General features: G+C 40.5%; 1 protein-coding gene across 5 annotated transcripts in view; it reads left to right on the forward strand.

Annotated features, from left to right (window-relative positions):
• The window catches only part of FAT3 (FAT atypical cadherin 3), a 451,200-nt gene that overhangs the window by 215,566 nt on the left and 219,971 nt on the right, over nt 1-15,663 (forward strand). For all 5 annotated transcript variants that reach the window (XM_075198718.1, XM_075198719.1, XM_075198721.1 and 2 more), the window contains exon 4: nt 4,294-4,608. In XM_075198718.1, the coding sequence (XP_075054819.1) occupies nt 4,294-4,608 (315 nt within the window). The remainder of the gene's footprint in view (nt 1-4,293; nt 4,609-15,663) is intronic.

The raw sequence follows: 15,663 nt of genomic DNA on the forward strand, positions 1-15,663 counted from the left end.
AAGAGTAGGCTAACCTCCCGGACCCTGGAAACGCCAAAATTCACGGCATTGAATAGCGGACAGGGGGGAGGGGGAGGGGGGAAGGCTGAATTTCTGTATTTTATGATAGGGGCGGAGCTATAGTGACATAATGATGTCATCACGCCCCCTCCTACCCTCTGCCATATGATCTGTGCTCCGATTTCCTGGAGTGCAGATTTATAAAGTAGGCAAGTATGGTATTTATTGATTATCCATAACAGGAGGTGGGGCTTAGGCTTATTGGAGGCGGGACCTATTATCCGCTATATTTGCTAAGGGAAATGTTGCCAGGTATGGCAGAGCTTACAGTCTAAATTCCCCAACACACACACAGACAGAGAGAGAGAGAGAGACAGACACACTATTTTCAACTTTGATAGCAGTCAATTAACCTACTAGTTTGTTTTTGGAGTGTGGGAGGAAACCGGAGCACCCGGAGGAAACCCACGCGAACACGGGGAGAACATAAAAACTCCACACAGATAAGCCATGGTCGGGAATTGAACTCATGACCCCAGTGCTGTGAGGCAGAAGTGCTAACCACTGAGCCACCGTGTTGCCACTACGTGCATTATAAATCCCTTTTATACCTATTAGCTGCTTAATCTGCTTAGCTGTTTTAGAGGGGCTAATATGCACCTTATTTTCTCAAGGTTCCCGATCCCCTCTGTCGTATGTAGTAATTTTAGGACAGTACACCAGTTTAATGTAGCTCTATCGGCGTCTCCTGGCAGTCCTAGTTATATCATGAAGCTGGGTGGCTGTCAGTTCGAGACTTTAGTTATTACAATGAGCTTTCAGCCTGTTTGTCAAACATTTATGCTGTACAAGACCATTGTTACAGTTCTACCTATGATCACGTTTTGCATGTGATGTGCTTGTATTATGTAGTGCTAGGACTTCATCTATTCTCTCGTCTACTCACCTGTCGTGCAGGATAATCAATAGATTTTTTTAAAAGGAAATATCGTGGTGAGTTACTTTACCCCGTGTACCTAGAGGAAGTGCTGTTTAGCTGCATGAAGCAGATGTCGGGTTTTATCTGCTGTCAGTCCTGTTGTGAATCTTTTAATTTATCCAATAAACAGCAAGCCACATACTTATAATGGAGATGTGAGTACAGTGGTTTCTAGTTTGTTTAATTACTACACGGGATGACTGCTGTTTGTTATTTAACACGTGTATCGGAGACGGTATTTTATTACCAAGTCAGTTTGTTTCCATTTATGAACTTACTAGACCGTTGTTGCTATACTGACTTCTGCTTTTCCAATTGCCCCCTCTGCTGTTAGGCCTCATGATGGTTCTATGGTGTATAACAATATCATAGCTATATGCCCCTATGTATTACACACTGATAGTATACTGATGGGGGCTGACAGCTTCATCCTGATTTACTGCACGCCATTGATAGAGATCTAGATATCTAACGGCGATTACACTCAGGGGTGGTCTTGAATCCTCATTTAAAATAAGAAAAAATCTAGGTAAATAAGAAATTCCTGTATACACGTATCTGTGGTAATTGTGGGAAATCAAACACCAAGGTGAAATATATACTTTATTTATAATCAGGGTTTATATTCATTTTATTGTTCTACATATTTTTATGTTAAGCAACATTATTCTGCACAGAATGTCTCTTTATTGTATATTTATAGGCATGATTAGTCCTCTAACTCAGTCCATAGTCTGCAATGAAACGCTGCCCCCAGTGGCCGCCGTTCCATGGCACAATATCATAATTGTTCACTCTCTTGGAATGTTCAGGACACTTCTGAATTCCAGGGAGAAGAGGCCATTCTCCCGCATTCTGGGGGCCTCCGTGACGCTATTTGCAACAAATAATGTCAGTTTGGCTAGAATTCCGCGATTCGCACCACCCGCCACCCTCTGCACTCGCGCTTCACCTCCTGAATTCCGGGTAGGTCTCCGGAGTCCCGGGAGAGCAGGCTGTTCATAGTGCAGTGGGTGGGGAGCCTCAATGATGCGTTTTGCCCCCCGCACTTATACCGCTTTCATACTGCCACACAGGTAATATCCCGGGTATTTGAACCCGGAATATTGCCGGGGGGCAGAAGCTCCCCTGGAGTCAAACTCCCGGGTAGACCGCCTTCATACTGAACACGGGTCTGCCGTGGTCTCCCTGGCAACATCACAAAGGAGCTCTGATTGGCTCCACTTGTGATGTTTTCTTTTTTTTTTTACTTTAACATTGTGTCTGGTGAGACCCGGGTTGAAAAACCGGATCGCACCATTCATAGTGCAGGCTTCCCGGGGCAGATCCGGGAACTACCCCACCAAAAGACCCGGGTCTAATTCTGGAGTCTGATGACCTGGGACCATTCATACTGCACCTCGACCCTGGTCGAGGGTTTTTGGTGCAGTATGCATGGGGTATCATACCCCATTACAGTTCAAAATGATAAAGTTGACAAGTATGACTTGAAATGCTTTGCAATTTTCAGTATAATATTTCTGAAGATTCTCATGTATGCCAGTGTTGAACAAAGCTATAGTTGGTATTTACAATACATATCAATTGTATCTCATACCTTCATGTTCAATTGGTTTAAGTTCAAAGACTAAGCCTGTTGGAATAATGTGTGTATCCTTCTGTTAAGCATTTTGCATTTTCTTTACTCTGTAATAAGGGACCTGACTGTGCTGTCATCGTTATAGACTGTTGCTGAGTAAAGCAGAACCAATAAAAAAAAGTCTGAAGTATTAAAAGAATCCACACTAAGGATCATAACTTGTTTTACTATTATATTTTTTTTAGCTGTGTATAAATTATATTTGCTTTGTATAAGGCGGCTCTATATACACATGACAAACTGCCTCTCCCATACTTCCCTCTCTGGGCATTTGAAAATTTGATAGGTCTAAAAAAAAAAAAAAAAAGAAGTAATTACTTTTTAATAGTGAGCTCTGCTGCTCCTAGCATGTAGAGTTACATGTCCGTGTCACTCAGTCATACATCACTAGGCGCTGCAGTAAAACAGCAGATCCCCGGTGTTTGTGCAAGTGTGGAAGCGATTAAGTAAGGGATCTCTGTCACACACATCTCAGTGTTATTGGTCAGGTATATAGTGTGTGACAGCTGAAACATTAATGTGGTGAGCTTAGGTTACCCGGCCGGAGCGTTGCCTGTAATCCCTCTCCCTTTCCCACAGACACTAGGATATTAGCTGAACACGTTCCTCACTCCTCGTCTGCTTCTACTGTTTCTCTGCCCACTAATATATATCTGGGATGAAGGCTGTGGATTATATACGCATCTGTAGGGTTGGAATTCCCATTAGTAAATGGAGTGAGCGCAGGTCATGAGCTCGTCAAGATTTTCTGCTGGCTGTTTCCTGTGTGTGTGTCCTTCAATATATCAGTTTTGTAGCGGCAAGCGGCCTGGAGTGCCTTATTATTCCTGCTCTTCCTGCGGCAATGAGATCTCTATAAAATGTTGTCAGCACTTGTACAGAACACAGTTTGGACAAGTATGATAAGCTAGTCATTATTTTTTTTTTTTTGTCTAGCGCAGAGCGAAGCAATTTTGTGTCTCTCTCTTGCTGGAGAACTACAAGTCCCAGCATCCATTGCCAAGATTTAATGACACCATTGCATACAGAAAATAAACATTTAGTGCAAACACTGCATCGTTTTCTATATTTGTTCAGTAACGAATACATTCTGTAAGAATGTGAATGATATTTGGATCTTGGGAATATCCACGAGCTGAATTCTAAAAATGTAGACTGCGCACTTGGGCCGGAAAAGTTTTGTGCCCTCCGGCTTATAATTGCTCTTCAGCTAAAATACGCTATAAAATATTAAAATACGGTAACCAACGGTCCTGATTTCAGCGGGACAGTCTTGAATTTAGGATTCTGTCCTGCTCGGGGCCATGTTTGTCCTGCAGGTGGGAATGTTGGGAAAGGGAGATAGCTAATGGGCACTCTTTCGCTTTACCTTGAGCTGGCCTTGCCCCCATAGAGACATGGTTACGTCCCTTGTCCCGACTTGCATGTTGGGAGGTATGGAGAACCCAGACACTTTCTACAACCCCCCATCCAACATGGGTCTTGAAATGTTATCTGCACATTCACTGAACTTTATAGGTACCTGTGTACTGGCATGTCCAAACCAAGAGATCACATTTCTACTGTTAGAACCAAGAGTACATGTTGTAAAAGTACAAAGACAAAAGTCTCTTTACCACCTTTTTAATATATTTAATATACTAATAGGAGCCATTTTTGTGTTTCTGTCTTCTAGGAGTGATTTACACGGCAGATGTCCTAGATAAAGAAACCACCGACTCGTATTGGCTTACGGTTTATGCCACCGACCGGGGAGTCGTCCCTCTCTTCTCTACCATAGAGGTTTACATCGAAGTGGAAGATGTCAATGACAACGCTCCTCTGATCTCACAACCCATTTACTATCCCACTGTCATGGAGAACTCCCCCAAAGACGTGTCCATCCTTCAGGTCCAAGCCGTTGACCCTGATTCGAACACCAGCGATAAGTTGACCTACAGGATCACGAGTGGGAACCCACAGAACTTCTTCGCCATCAACGCCAGAACAGGTACCGATTATATAAATCCTATTTGTTACTCTTAAGGTATTTTAGGACTGCTTTGTCATGAACGGAGCTGCATATGTATGACCATTACCGTCTGATGCTATGGAAAACTTCCAACCAATTTAAAGCTTGTGGAAGGTCGAAACCAAATTGTGGTTCAATAAAGAGCCGTTGGTTAGCTGCCGTTAGGCAACCCTGCTTCCAGACACATGAATGATTGTGTTTGGAACATGCCATAACTTTCCTTCTCTTCTGAGCACTTTTATTACTGGAAACATTTACAGTATAGTATTTAAATTGGACCTCCACACTTTATTTTCTATATATATATATATATATTTAAAAAAAACCAAACAACTTATTGTCCGTCTAATAGGTAATAAGATCTTTTTTTTTAAATTATTGTTATAGCATTTTCTATTGCCTACTTGTAAAAATAGGAGCCTATATTAAAGTTATTTATAACTGAGATGAAGAATTCAGCTGGCATGTATCAATTAGAGAGGCTCACTGACCCCCGTGAATTGGTTTTGGTTTTGGATCTGGATTAGCTTTGTGTTTTGGTTTTGGTTTTGGATTCTTTAAAAAAAATCCTAAAATATGCTAAAATCACATAATTTTGCTCTTTTTTTTGTTCCTACATTATTATTAACCTCAATAACACTAATTTCAAGTCATTTACAGTCAATTTTGACCACCTCACAGATCACAATATTATTTTCATACACTTCCGGACAAATACTGCAGCGACCTGGCTGGATGGTAAGCGACAGAGCAATGACACAAACACACGGCAGTTCCTACCACATCTAGGACACATTGGCACACAGCAGCGGCAGAAAAGAAAAATGGGGTCTGCCCTCCCTCCCACCCCTCGCTATGTTGGATCTTAAAAAGAAATTCAAAACTCGTGAGATCCGAGATCCGACGACGTCACAATGACGTTTTGCCTCCTTTTAAATTCAGAAGGCGTGCGACAGTACCGAGCCGAGCGGATCCCCTAAGTTCGTGTGTGTTCGGTTCTCGGGGAACCGATCCTGAGCATCTCTAGTATCAATTCAGTTCAAAAAGATGAAAGTCTGAGCTCACATGGCCCCTCCTTCCTCTGCCTACAGTGTTACGGCTGCCCGCAACACTTACCATTAACCCATCTTGTTTTAAGCACCAGGAAAATAATAAAAATGTGTTGAAATCCTCTTATTAACAATTGAATATTACGAATACAAACAATAAACTGGGCAGACATCTCCTGTAATGCTCTGACAGGAAATAGAGTTATTGAAAAAGTTACATTAAAACTTAATGTTCTGTCTGCAAATAGCACATAGGTCGTTGCTAGACAGGACACAGGATTTTAAGCACTAGCGCAGCTGTTATGCCGAGAGCACAGAAGTGTTTTCCTTTGCCTGCCCAACTTTGGTTTATTTACTGCATAAACTGAAGTAATATTTTTCTACACCAATGCCGCTAGTATTGATTTTTTCCCCGGAAAGAAATATTGAGTTTTGAACCGTTGCTGTGATAAGAGTTAGATAAGAGTCTGAAAGCACAAACCGGACTCTAATGCTCATAGACCGGTCACCCCGCACCCTTGGAAGAGCAGAGGGCTGCCTATGTGTAGATTACAGGATTGACTTAGTCTTACTGACCCCAATATAGATATCCTAGAAACACGCGCTTGTGTGTGCTGATCCACATTTATTTTCTAAATCTTGCCTACTTCTCCTTGTCCTCCGGGAGGGGAGATTTAAAAAGAGGTGAGAGTGACTTGATGTCACCATGCATGTGGGGCTGTGTGTATTATGACTCTAATTGTCCCCTTAGTGTTCAGTAAAGCTGGGTACACACTACACGGTTTTCGTCCAATAATCGGCTCAATCAGCCGACATACGACCGCTCGTTCAAAAGTCGGGTCAGTGTGTGCAGTGACACGATGGTCGAAAGTCTGCCCAAATGGACGATTGTCGCTTCATTTCGTTGGTCGTACCGTTTAATATTTTCGTTCCAATCTTGTTTCCGTTATGTAGTGTGTATAAACTTCCGACCGACCCACAACAGTGAATACGAAATTACAGTCATTGCTCTCGACAACATGGCTGTAAAAAGTCGCTAAAGGGACGTCCGCTCTTCCCTTTATTGTCCTAAACAAGGCTAGTGTGTATGCAGTCCATGGACCGAGCGATCGGACCATCGGTCGCATGTACAATCGCTCGGCATAAAAAGTTGGTTGAAATTTCTGTAACGTGTACCTAGCTTAACATGATGTGGCTTGATGATGCAATTCTCTTAATGACATTACGTCCCAGCCTTGCGGGAGAGTTCCCCTCTGGGAACCCAGGCGATTTTTCCCTATTCCCTTCTCCAGTGAGCCTACTTTGGTAGTTTTTGAGATGGTCACATTACAAAATTCATATCAGTAATTTGTTTGTGCAGTACTCACACAAACGATGCCTTGTATTTTCAGAAAACTTTGCGTTTTCAGAAAATACCATCTGTTTGCTTATACCTCCGGACACTGCAAAACATTATTTTACCTAAAGTGGCCAAAACATGTTTTATTTTTGAAATTGGAAGAAAATGAACAAAAAGCAAATGTGTGTATTTTTTTCATATACACTACGACAAAAAACGTTGTGCTTCTTGCTTTGGCATCAATGCACAATTCCAAAACAGAAAAACGCAAGATTGTATAGGCTATAGTAATAAAATCTGCATTTGAAAACGGTTGCACATTTTTTATTTTTTTTTGCTAGTTTGCACGGTCTTTAATGAAATACGTAAAATGTGTAGGAATAATATAGATAGCCCAACAAGGCATGCCTTTTTGACAACTAGACAAGTGAGGTTATCTCTGAGTATATTGAAGCCAGGTAGTGGGAGATCTGGGCATTATAACCCCCCATCTATAGACTTTGTAACACGTTCTGTGGTGCAAGGTGTTATTGTCTGATGATCACCAGAAAATAGCTACTAAGGGGGCACCTAATTTGAAAGAGGGGACTCCCTTATTGATTTATTGTATTATAACTGTAAGATGCAACCTTCAGATTTTAATTAACAGCTTAGCAGTTATAAAATACACACCATAGTGGTTGAACCAAAAATTTAATTCGATACTTTCGAGATTGGTTTGATGAAAGGTTTGACGGGAGTGGGTAGGTGAGAGCGAGTTTTAAATTGGCGTGAGTAATTGGAGCAGCTCTAATGATGCCCGTTCTCCAGCATCGCTAGTCCGACCACCGCCTAACCTGCTGCTTGTGCTGTATAAACACTTGATGTGTCCGCTTTGATCTCACAATACGGTTTGATGCTTAGCCGGCAAGGAGCCTTTGTATTAATAAGAGCTGTGTGGGGCCTCTGACAAATACGATTTTCCCCCACACAAAAGCCATCATCGGATTGAAACTATTTGAAGTATGTGCGTTGAATCCTAATGACCGCAGCGCTGTCCTGCGTTTCTGTGCTCTGTAAATGTCTGTTTGCCCTGTCACATCAAAATGATAAGATCTGTGAAACAATTGCTTATTTTTTTGTCTGTCTGATTAAATCGCTCTGGTTGTTTGTCCAGTTTTGGGGGACAGGTACTATAGATACAGCCTGGTTCTAACGGGCTCATTAATTAATTAACAGGGTTTTGCCTTGGTAATTATTGTCTGCCATCGCAACTGTGACAGATAATTTTTTTTGTGAGCATTTATTAAAAAATCATCCCGGTAGAGCACATCCGATAGGATGCTGTCCCGGCAATGATTTTACTTCCCTTAAAACTCTGGTCGCTATCACTAAGTGGATTTGAGCAAGACCTAAGGTCGTGCATGCACAGAGGCATTTTGCGATAGTAGCCTGGAGGGGGTAGCAGGTAAATTGAGGATTCTGAAGACCCCTCTACCGCAATGTTCTCCCAGTAGGTTTCACCATGTGGTGTTAACCCATACTTGCCTACTTTTGGCAAGTTGTATCCGGGAGAGGGGCGTGTCTAGAGGGCTGGAAGGGGCGGGGAGCGGTCAAACGTGCCATTTTGGCCCCGCCCCCATGACAAATATGCAGTTTTGCCGCGGGGCAGGGCCAAAATGACGCGATTCACAGCAAATCGCGTCATTTTAGCCCCGCAATTGCGGGATGCGGGAGACTTACCAGCTCTCCCGGGAGTCCGTGAGACTGACCCGGATTTCAGGAGTCTCCCCGACATTCCGGGAGAGTTGGCAAGGTAGTGTTAACCATTGCTGATAAGTTTCCACATGGATTAGACGTCCTAAATAGGCCCCTATGATTTATTTTACACTGGAAATATGAATTAACCAGTACAGCAATATCTAGAAATCAATCGTTGCTAATATTTTATTAAGTATCACCTTGTGACGTCCTTTCTGCATTTTTGGGGAAAAAACTAATATTTTAATTTTAATGGAAACAGAATAATTAGCGAACATGTTAATGCAGTAGAATGTCGCATCTGCCTCTGGAACACATCGGTCTAATACGGCTGCAGGGAGGTCGCAGGTCTCAGGTTTAAGGCAGCAATTTCTGTACTCAGTCATTTTACTTTCACCTCTAAGCGATCGCACCACCGCGGGGAGTCCTGTGTTCATATCGTGTGGCTTCAAATGCTTTGAAGTAACAAAGTAAACAGGTTTTACGCACAGCAGCGTCCAGTTAGGTCCATGTTCTGTACGTCTCTTTTAGCAGCAATATCCTTTGTTATCCACGTTAAATCTTTAAATTTTCTAGAAAATGAAAAGAGAACACAGGACACCTGCGATCCGAGCCTGTACCCAGACATTGCCTTTAAATGAGCCGTTATTTTAACTGCAGCGTCGATAAAAAAAAATAAAATGAAGTACAGCGTGTACCAGACAGAAAGCACATAGACTCTTTATATGGAATAAATGTAATTACTGCTGTTCAAATGAAAGCTCCTGGATAAAGCGCACAAAGGGGTAAATTTATCAAGCTGTAGGTTTTAAAAAGTGGAGGTGTTGCCTATAGCAACCAATCAGATTCTAGTTATCATTTATTTGTGCATTCTACAAAATGACAGCTAGAATCTGATTGGTCGCTATAGGCAGCATCTCCACTGAAATTGGGCAGCTTCAAGATTTTACATTTGATAATTGAGTGTGAATATTTTGTATGTGTGTGTGTTTATATATATATAATATATATATATATATATATATATATATATATATATATATAGTGTGTGTGTGTATGTTTGTATATATATATATATATATATATCATCATCATCATCACCATTTATTTATATAGCGCCACTAATTCTGCAGCGCTGTACAGAGAACTCATTCATATCAGTCCCTGCCCCATTAGAGCTTACAGTCTAAATTTCTTAACATACACACACAGACAGACAGAGAGAGAGTCTAGGGTCAATTTTGATAGCAGCCACTAGCATGTTTTTTTTTTTTTGGGGAGTGTGGGAGGAAGCTGGAGCACCCGGAGGAAACCCACGCAAACACGGGGAGAACATACAAACTCCACACAGATAAAGCCATGGTCGGGAATTGAACTCATGACCCCAGTGCTGTGAGGCAGAAGTGCTAACCACTGAGCCACTGTGCTGCTATATATATATATATATATATACATACATACATGATTTCTTAGCATTTATATGAGGGTACTGCCACGTGCAGATGATCATATTTGCTTGCAGACAACAATGGTTGAGATTCTAGTTCTGGTGACATGCAATATGTATAATAATTTTCTAATGCACTTTTGATGTGTACATGGATTAATTGTACTTTTCGATTAAGTACACGTAGGCCGTATCAGTACCGCTTAGACACACGGTGTAAATGTAGTCCACGGGAGTTAATAATGTATGTTATTGTGTGCTTAGCATAAACACCACAACCCCGGGTCCAGACGTCAGCGCAGGGTGAACCAGAGGACATCTTCTGTCCTCTCATTTTATGTTGAATTCTTGTTACTAATTGCTATACCATTGATGAGCCATTAATTCAGCAACATGCAATCTGGGGCACTGGAGAGCAATATAGGCTCCGTGTTTTTGAGCTTGTTATATAAACACACAAATTAATCCGCAGACCCAGTTAATGAGCTATTTTTATTTTTCTTTACAGGCTGTGAATGCCATTTTCCCTTACAGAACCCAGGAGAGGTCTGTTGTTTTCAGGAACAAAAATGACAGCAGAGCGTTAGCGGAGGGTAAATAAATTGTTTAATGAAGTTATAAAAGGCCGTGGAAGGGGATTGTAGATTCCGATTTTCTTATTCCATCTAGATGGGTTTTAATTTCACAGAGACGCACAGGAGTCGTTTTCAGAAACTGTATGTTTAGTGTGACGGAGATGTAAAGTTACAGCCATATTGCAACGTTCCTTGTTTTAATGTTTGTGTTCGGCATTCTGCTTTTCCACCTCAATGCCTCCATAGCCAGGTTCTTTGCGTGTTTGTCCACAGCCCTCCCCAAGGGCTCTAATCGGCAAACCAGCAGCTCCATTAAATATGTATTCAGCTTAACCTGCAATTTTCTGAATGCAAAGAAACAACGTTTATCTTATATTTGCTCCTCTTGTGTTTAAATAATTTAATATTCATTTATTGTATTCAGTTTAGTGTTTATTGTTCGCATGTTGCCCAGTTATCTAGTAGTGGCATTTATCACTCTCGTGTAACATAGAACAGGAAGTCAGGAGTGCGGCGGAATTTTAAAAGCTTTTATATTATATAGTATATTATATATTATGTCTGATGATAATATTATTATTAATGTTATGTTATTTGTAGATGCTGGCAAATAGCTTACACAGGACTAACTCAGTTTAGCTGTACTTTGCCCTAAATATTATTATTTGCAAATGTGCTTGGATATTATTTATTTTAGACAAATTCCAATAATAAACTAGAACTGAATTGGAACTAGTGACATCACTGAGGCATGAAGAATTAATGAATTGATAGGCTACATGATTGGCCCCTCCCACAAAATGGCAGCCTCCACGCTATGTAGGCGACGGGTAACGTTTAGCTCCTTTGAAATGTAGATCTACGTTCTATCAGCCTGGACCATTTTCTCTGTAGACCTGAGAGTCCCAGTGACTGAGTACCACATTGACAGGGCAGCACGGTGGCTCAGTGGTTAGCACTTCTGCCTTACAGCACTGGGGTCATGAGTTCAATTCCCGACCATGGCCTTATCTGTGTGGAGTTTGTATGTTCTCCCCGTGTTTGCGTGGGTTTCCTCTGGGTGCTCCGGTTTTCTCCTACACTCCAAAATCATACTGGTAGGTTAATTGGCTGCTAACAAATTCACTCTAGTCTCTGTCTTTGTGTGTGTGTGTGTTAGGGAATTTAGACTGAAAGATCCAATGGGGCAGGGACTGATGTGAGTGAGTTCTCTGTACAGCGCCGCAGAATTAGTGTCGCTATATAAATAAATGGTGATGATGATGACAGGCCACCCTTCTCATTTGGTTTAGAAAACATCATAGCACTCATGGAATTACACAATAAATAGTCATTAATAACTCCCTCACCACGGTAGAAACCAAACACTTAGACTATGGGGGTAACTTCTGACGCATCGCAGCGTGGCTCATCTCACTTGGTTTGGCTGTTTGCACCTTTCTGAGATCCAGCACAAAATTAGGTTAAAGCCCCAAATTATAATGAGTGTTCTTTTACACCATTATTCTTTGCAAACCCATTTATCCTTCAGGAAACCTAATATATAAAAAAAGTTAGGTCATACCACTGCCTGCTTTCCTAGTTAGACTTCCCATAAATTTACTTGACCTGCACCTGATTGCTGGTAATGTACGGCTCATTTGGTGTCACCCCCCTTTACCCAATATGGGACTATAAATATAGACTATATAAAGGGGTGTTCACATTCCATGTGTTATCTGTATAGATTTGTACATATTTTGATCAAAAGATTTAAGCCTGCATCCCAGCGCCAAGGGCACCTCATTATATGCAGGTCCTACACTGACCTATATGCTTCAAATACCATTAAAGAGCAGTTCAAATCAGATGCATTCACCTCCCAGGAATAGGGGTTTACATCTAGCACGGGCTGGCTTGTGATCCACACCCAAATATGCCTTAAATATATATACACAGCTGCTTAGACAAAATAAGGCAATATTTGAAACAAAACCAGAGAATAAATATGGATATGATGATGTTGTTTACAGCTCCTCTGCATATCCCCGCCCACTTTGCATTCCTGGGGGTAAATGTATCAGGCTAAGAGTTTCTGGCGCGTTTGAAAAGTGGAGATGTTGCCTATAGCAACCAGTTACATTCTATTCATTTATTTAGTACATTCTACAAAACGACAGCTAGAATCTGATTGGTTGCTATAGGCAACATCTCCACTTTTCAAACCCGTCGGAATCTCACAGCTTGATAAATTTTCCCCTTAGGACTATAGTATGGAGTCCAGGAGGTCTCCCAATAATCTGGTAGTCTCCGGGACATTCTGGGAAAGTAGGCAACTAGGCAGTAGATTCTCAGACAGTTTTGCAAAGTGATACATCTATAAGGGGGAATTTCAAGGCAAAATTAGCTCAAATATTTGTTTTATTTGGCTTTTCTTTTATACCAATAAAATTTATTTTAAGTAAATTTAGAACTATTTACTGTAAATATTGAAATCTGTCTGGCAGCTGAAAATAATCACTGAGATGGCAGAGAGAGGATTTGTACAGCCGCCGGTGGTATGATATGCTCTGGGCATTATCTTAGTAGGTTAATTGCCTCTCACGTAAGCAGACTTTGGTGTTTTGCTTAAAGTTAACAGTTCCTTCGCTCAGTTTCCTGCGATCAGCAGATTTGTCTGCTTTGCAGTTGGCTGCCTGTCTCAGTCCATTTGGATTAGGTAGAACTGTAATCCAAATGCTGACTGCTGTTAAAAGTCTACTTTAATGTTTCCCAGTAGCCCAGCATACTGACACTCTTTATCTCACCCTCCATCCATTTAGACTTAAGGAGTATTTAATAGTATTTTGCTACAACATGCAGTGGGAACGGTTCCTTAAAATGTACAAGCGTTTCATCTATCAATATGCTTTTCCAGATATCTTGTGAATTTAACAATCTTTTTGGGGGTTTATACACTGCAAATGCATAGAATTATCTTTTTTGGCCCAATTGGGCAGTAGGATTAGCCGGCTTGCTGCTAGCATGAAATGTACTCGATAAGCAAAAATAGAGATTTGAATCAATGCTGATTTTGTAAATTCATATTGATAGTGTAATAATTTTATCTAAGACAGGGGTCAGGGAACTTTTTTACCTTTTACCCCAAAATATATTTAGATACGCCGACGTTATCCCCTTGATTTGAAAGGAAGGAAATCATATATTATTAATTATTGGAATTCAAAATTTTATTGAATCTATTCGAAATTTCTTTGAAAGCTTCAACTTCAAATCTTCAGGTTTTGGAGAAATGATGTTGCTTCATTTTTGATACGAGAGCATCAATATTGAGGCATTTTGATGTCAGAGCAATTTGGATACAGTCTTCAGCGTCCAATCGATTTATCTGCTTTGTTTTTATGTTCGTTAGAATGGAAAATCCTTGTTCGCAAAGGTAGGTTGTTGCAAAAGGCAGCAACTTTTTGACTGCCTCCTCGTGTGCAATTTTGATGCCTTTGCAGCTGTTGACATCCAAAAATATGACAGAACTGCTTTGATTTCAAATGCAATACGTGCTTCATTATTGCATCGATGCTCAAGAAGTGCCTCTGCCAACCCTTGAGGCTCTTCTGGTACAACAGCAATTTCACATTTAAAGGGGTCTACAATCCAACTGACAGCATGTGAATCACATTACCCCCAGGAATTTAATTTTTACCCCATTTGGGGTAATTTACCCCTGTTCCCTGACCACTGGTCTAAGGGGTAGATGTATCAACCCTTCTAAAAAGTTAAGGTGGAGCTGGTTGCTCACAGCAACCAGTCAGATTCTTGCTAGAAGTTTGTAGAATGTAAAAGATAAATGATAGCTAGAATCTGATTGGTTCCTAGGGGCAATACCCGAGGTTTCCAAACATATTGATCCTAGTCAACCGATCTGCAGATCAGTTTGGTCAATGAATTGGAAAGAAGTTTCTAATCTTGGAAGATGAGCTCATCTCTAAGTTAAAGTTTTGTAAAACGTGCAACATGCTGTAAAGAAGGTAAAACAAACTAGTATAGTACAGTGCAGAAACTGCTTATTCTCCTTTTCTGTCTACTTACAACAATACGAATGGAGTCTTCAAGACTTTTAGAGCTGTAAGTTCGACATTAGTGGAACTGTTCCAGGTACAGATAGACTGTTTAAGCAAAAAGGCTTTTTCCAATCAAGTAGAACAAATCAGAGTGACCACAGTTGTTCCAGCTGCTTTCTAAAGCCTCCGCGTAGGACTCAGACGGCTTTATAAATTGTCTTTCATTACAACCAAACCTCCACTAGCTGTCATTTCCCAACTATATTGTGATTTAATGGGCGCTTCCTTTACTGAAGCTTACTCCTTTATCTCTCTAATGTTAGAAAACAGCTGATACAGGCAATCAGTAAATATATAGTAATATATATATATATATATATATATATATATATATATATATATACACACATATAGATAGATAGATAGATAGATAGATAGATAGATATAGATATACTCCAAAAACATACTGGTAGGTTAATTGGCTGCTATCAAAATTGACTAATTACGGAACAATTGTGGAATATATATATATATATATATATATATATATATATATATATATATATATATATATATATATTCCACAATTTGTCCATAATTTAGAAAAGACTATCACCGGAAAAAATACTTTTTAATGGAAAAAGAAAAAAATACATTACAAAATCATGCCCTGCCCAACGCTCATTTCATTGCGTGTTTCCCCAAGTGCCAGCATGTCCTGGCAGCCATGGGTATGCTGGTGCTTGTAGTTCTACAAGAACCAACATGCACAAACCCTTAATGTGGAGACCTGTGGTGCACCACGAAAAAAACAAAAAAAAATCTATTTATTTTGCCAGATTACCCC

This window comes from Mixophyes fleayi, chromosome 2, assembly GCF_038048845.1.
Source record: "Mixophyes fleayi isolate aMixFle1 chromosome 2, aMixFle1.hap1, whole genome shotgun sequence".
Classification (NCBI taxonomy): Eukaryota; Metazoa; Chordata; class Amphibia; order Anura; family Limnodynastidae; genus Mixophyes; species Mixophyes fleayi.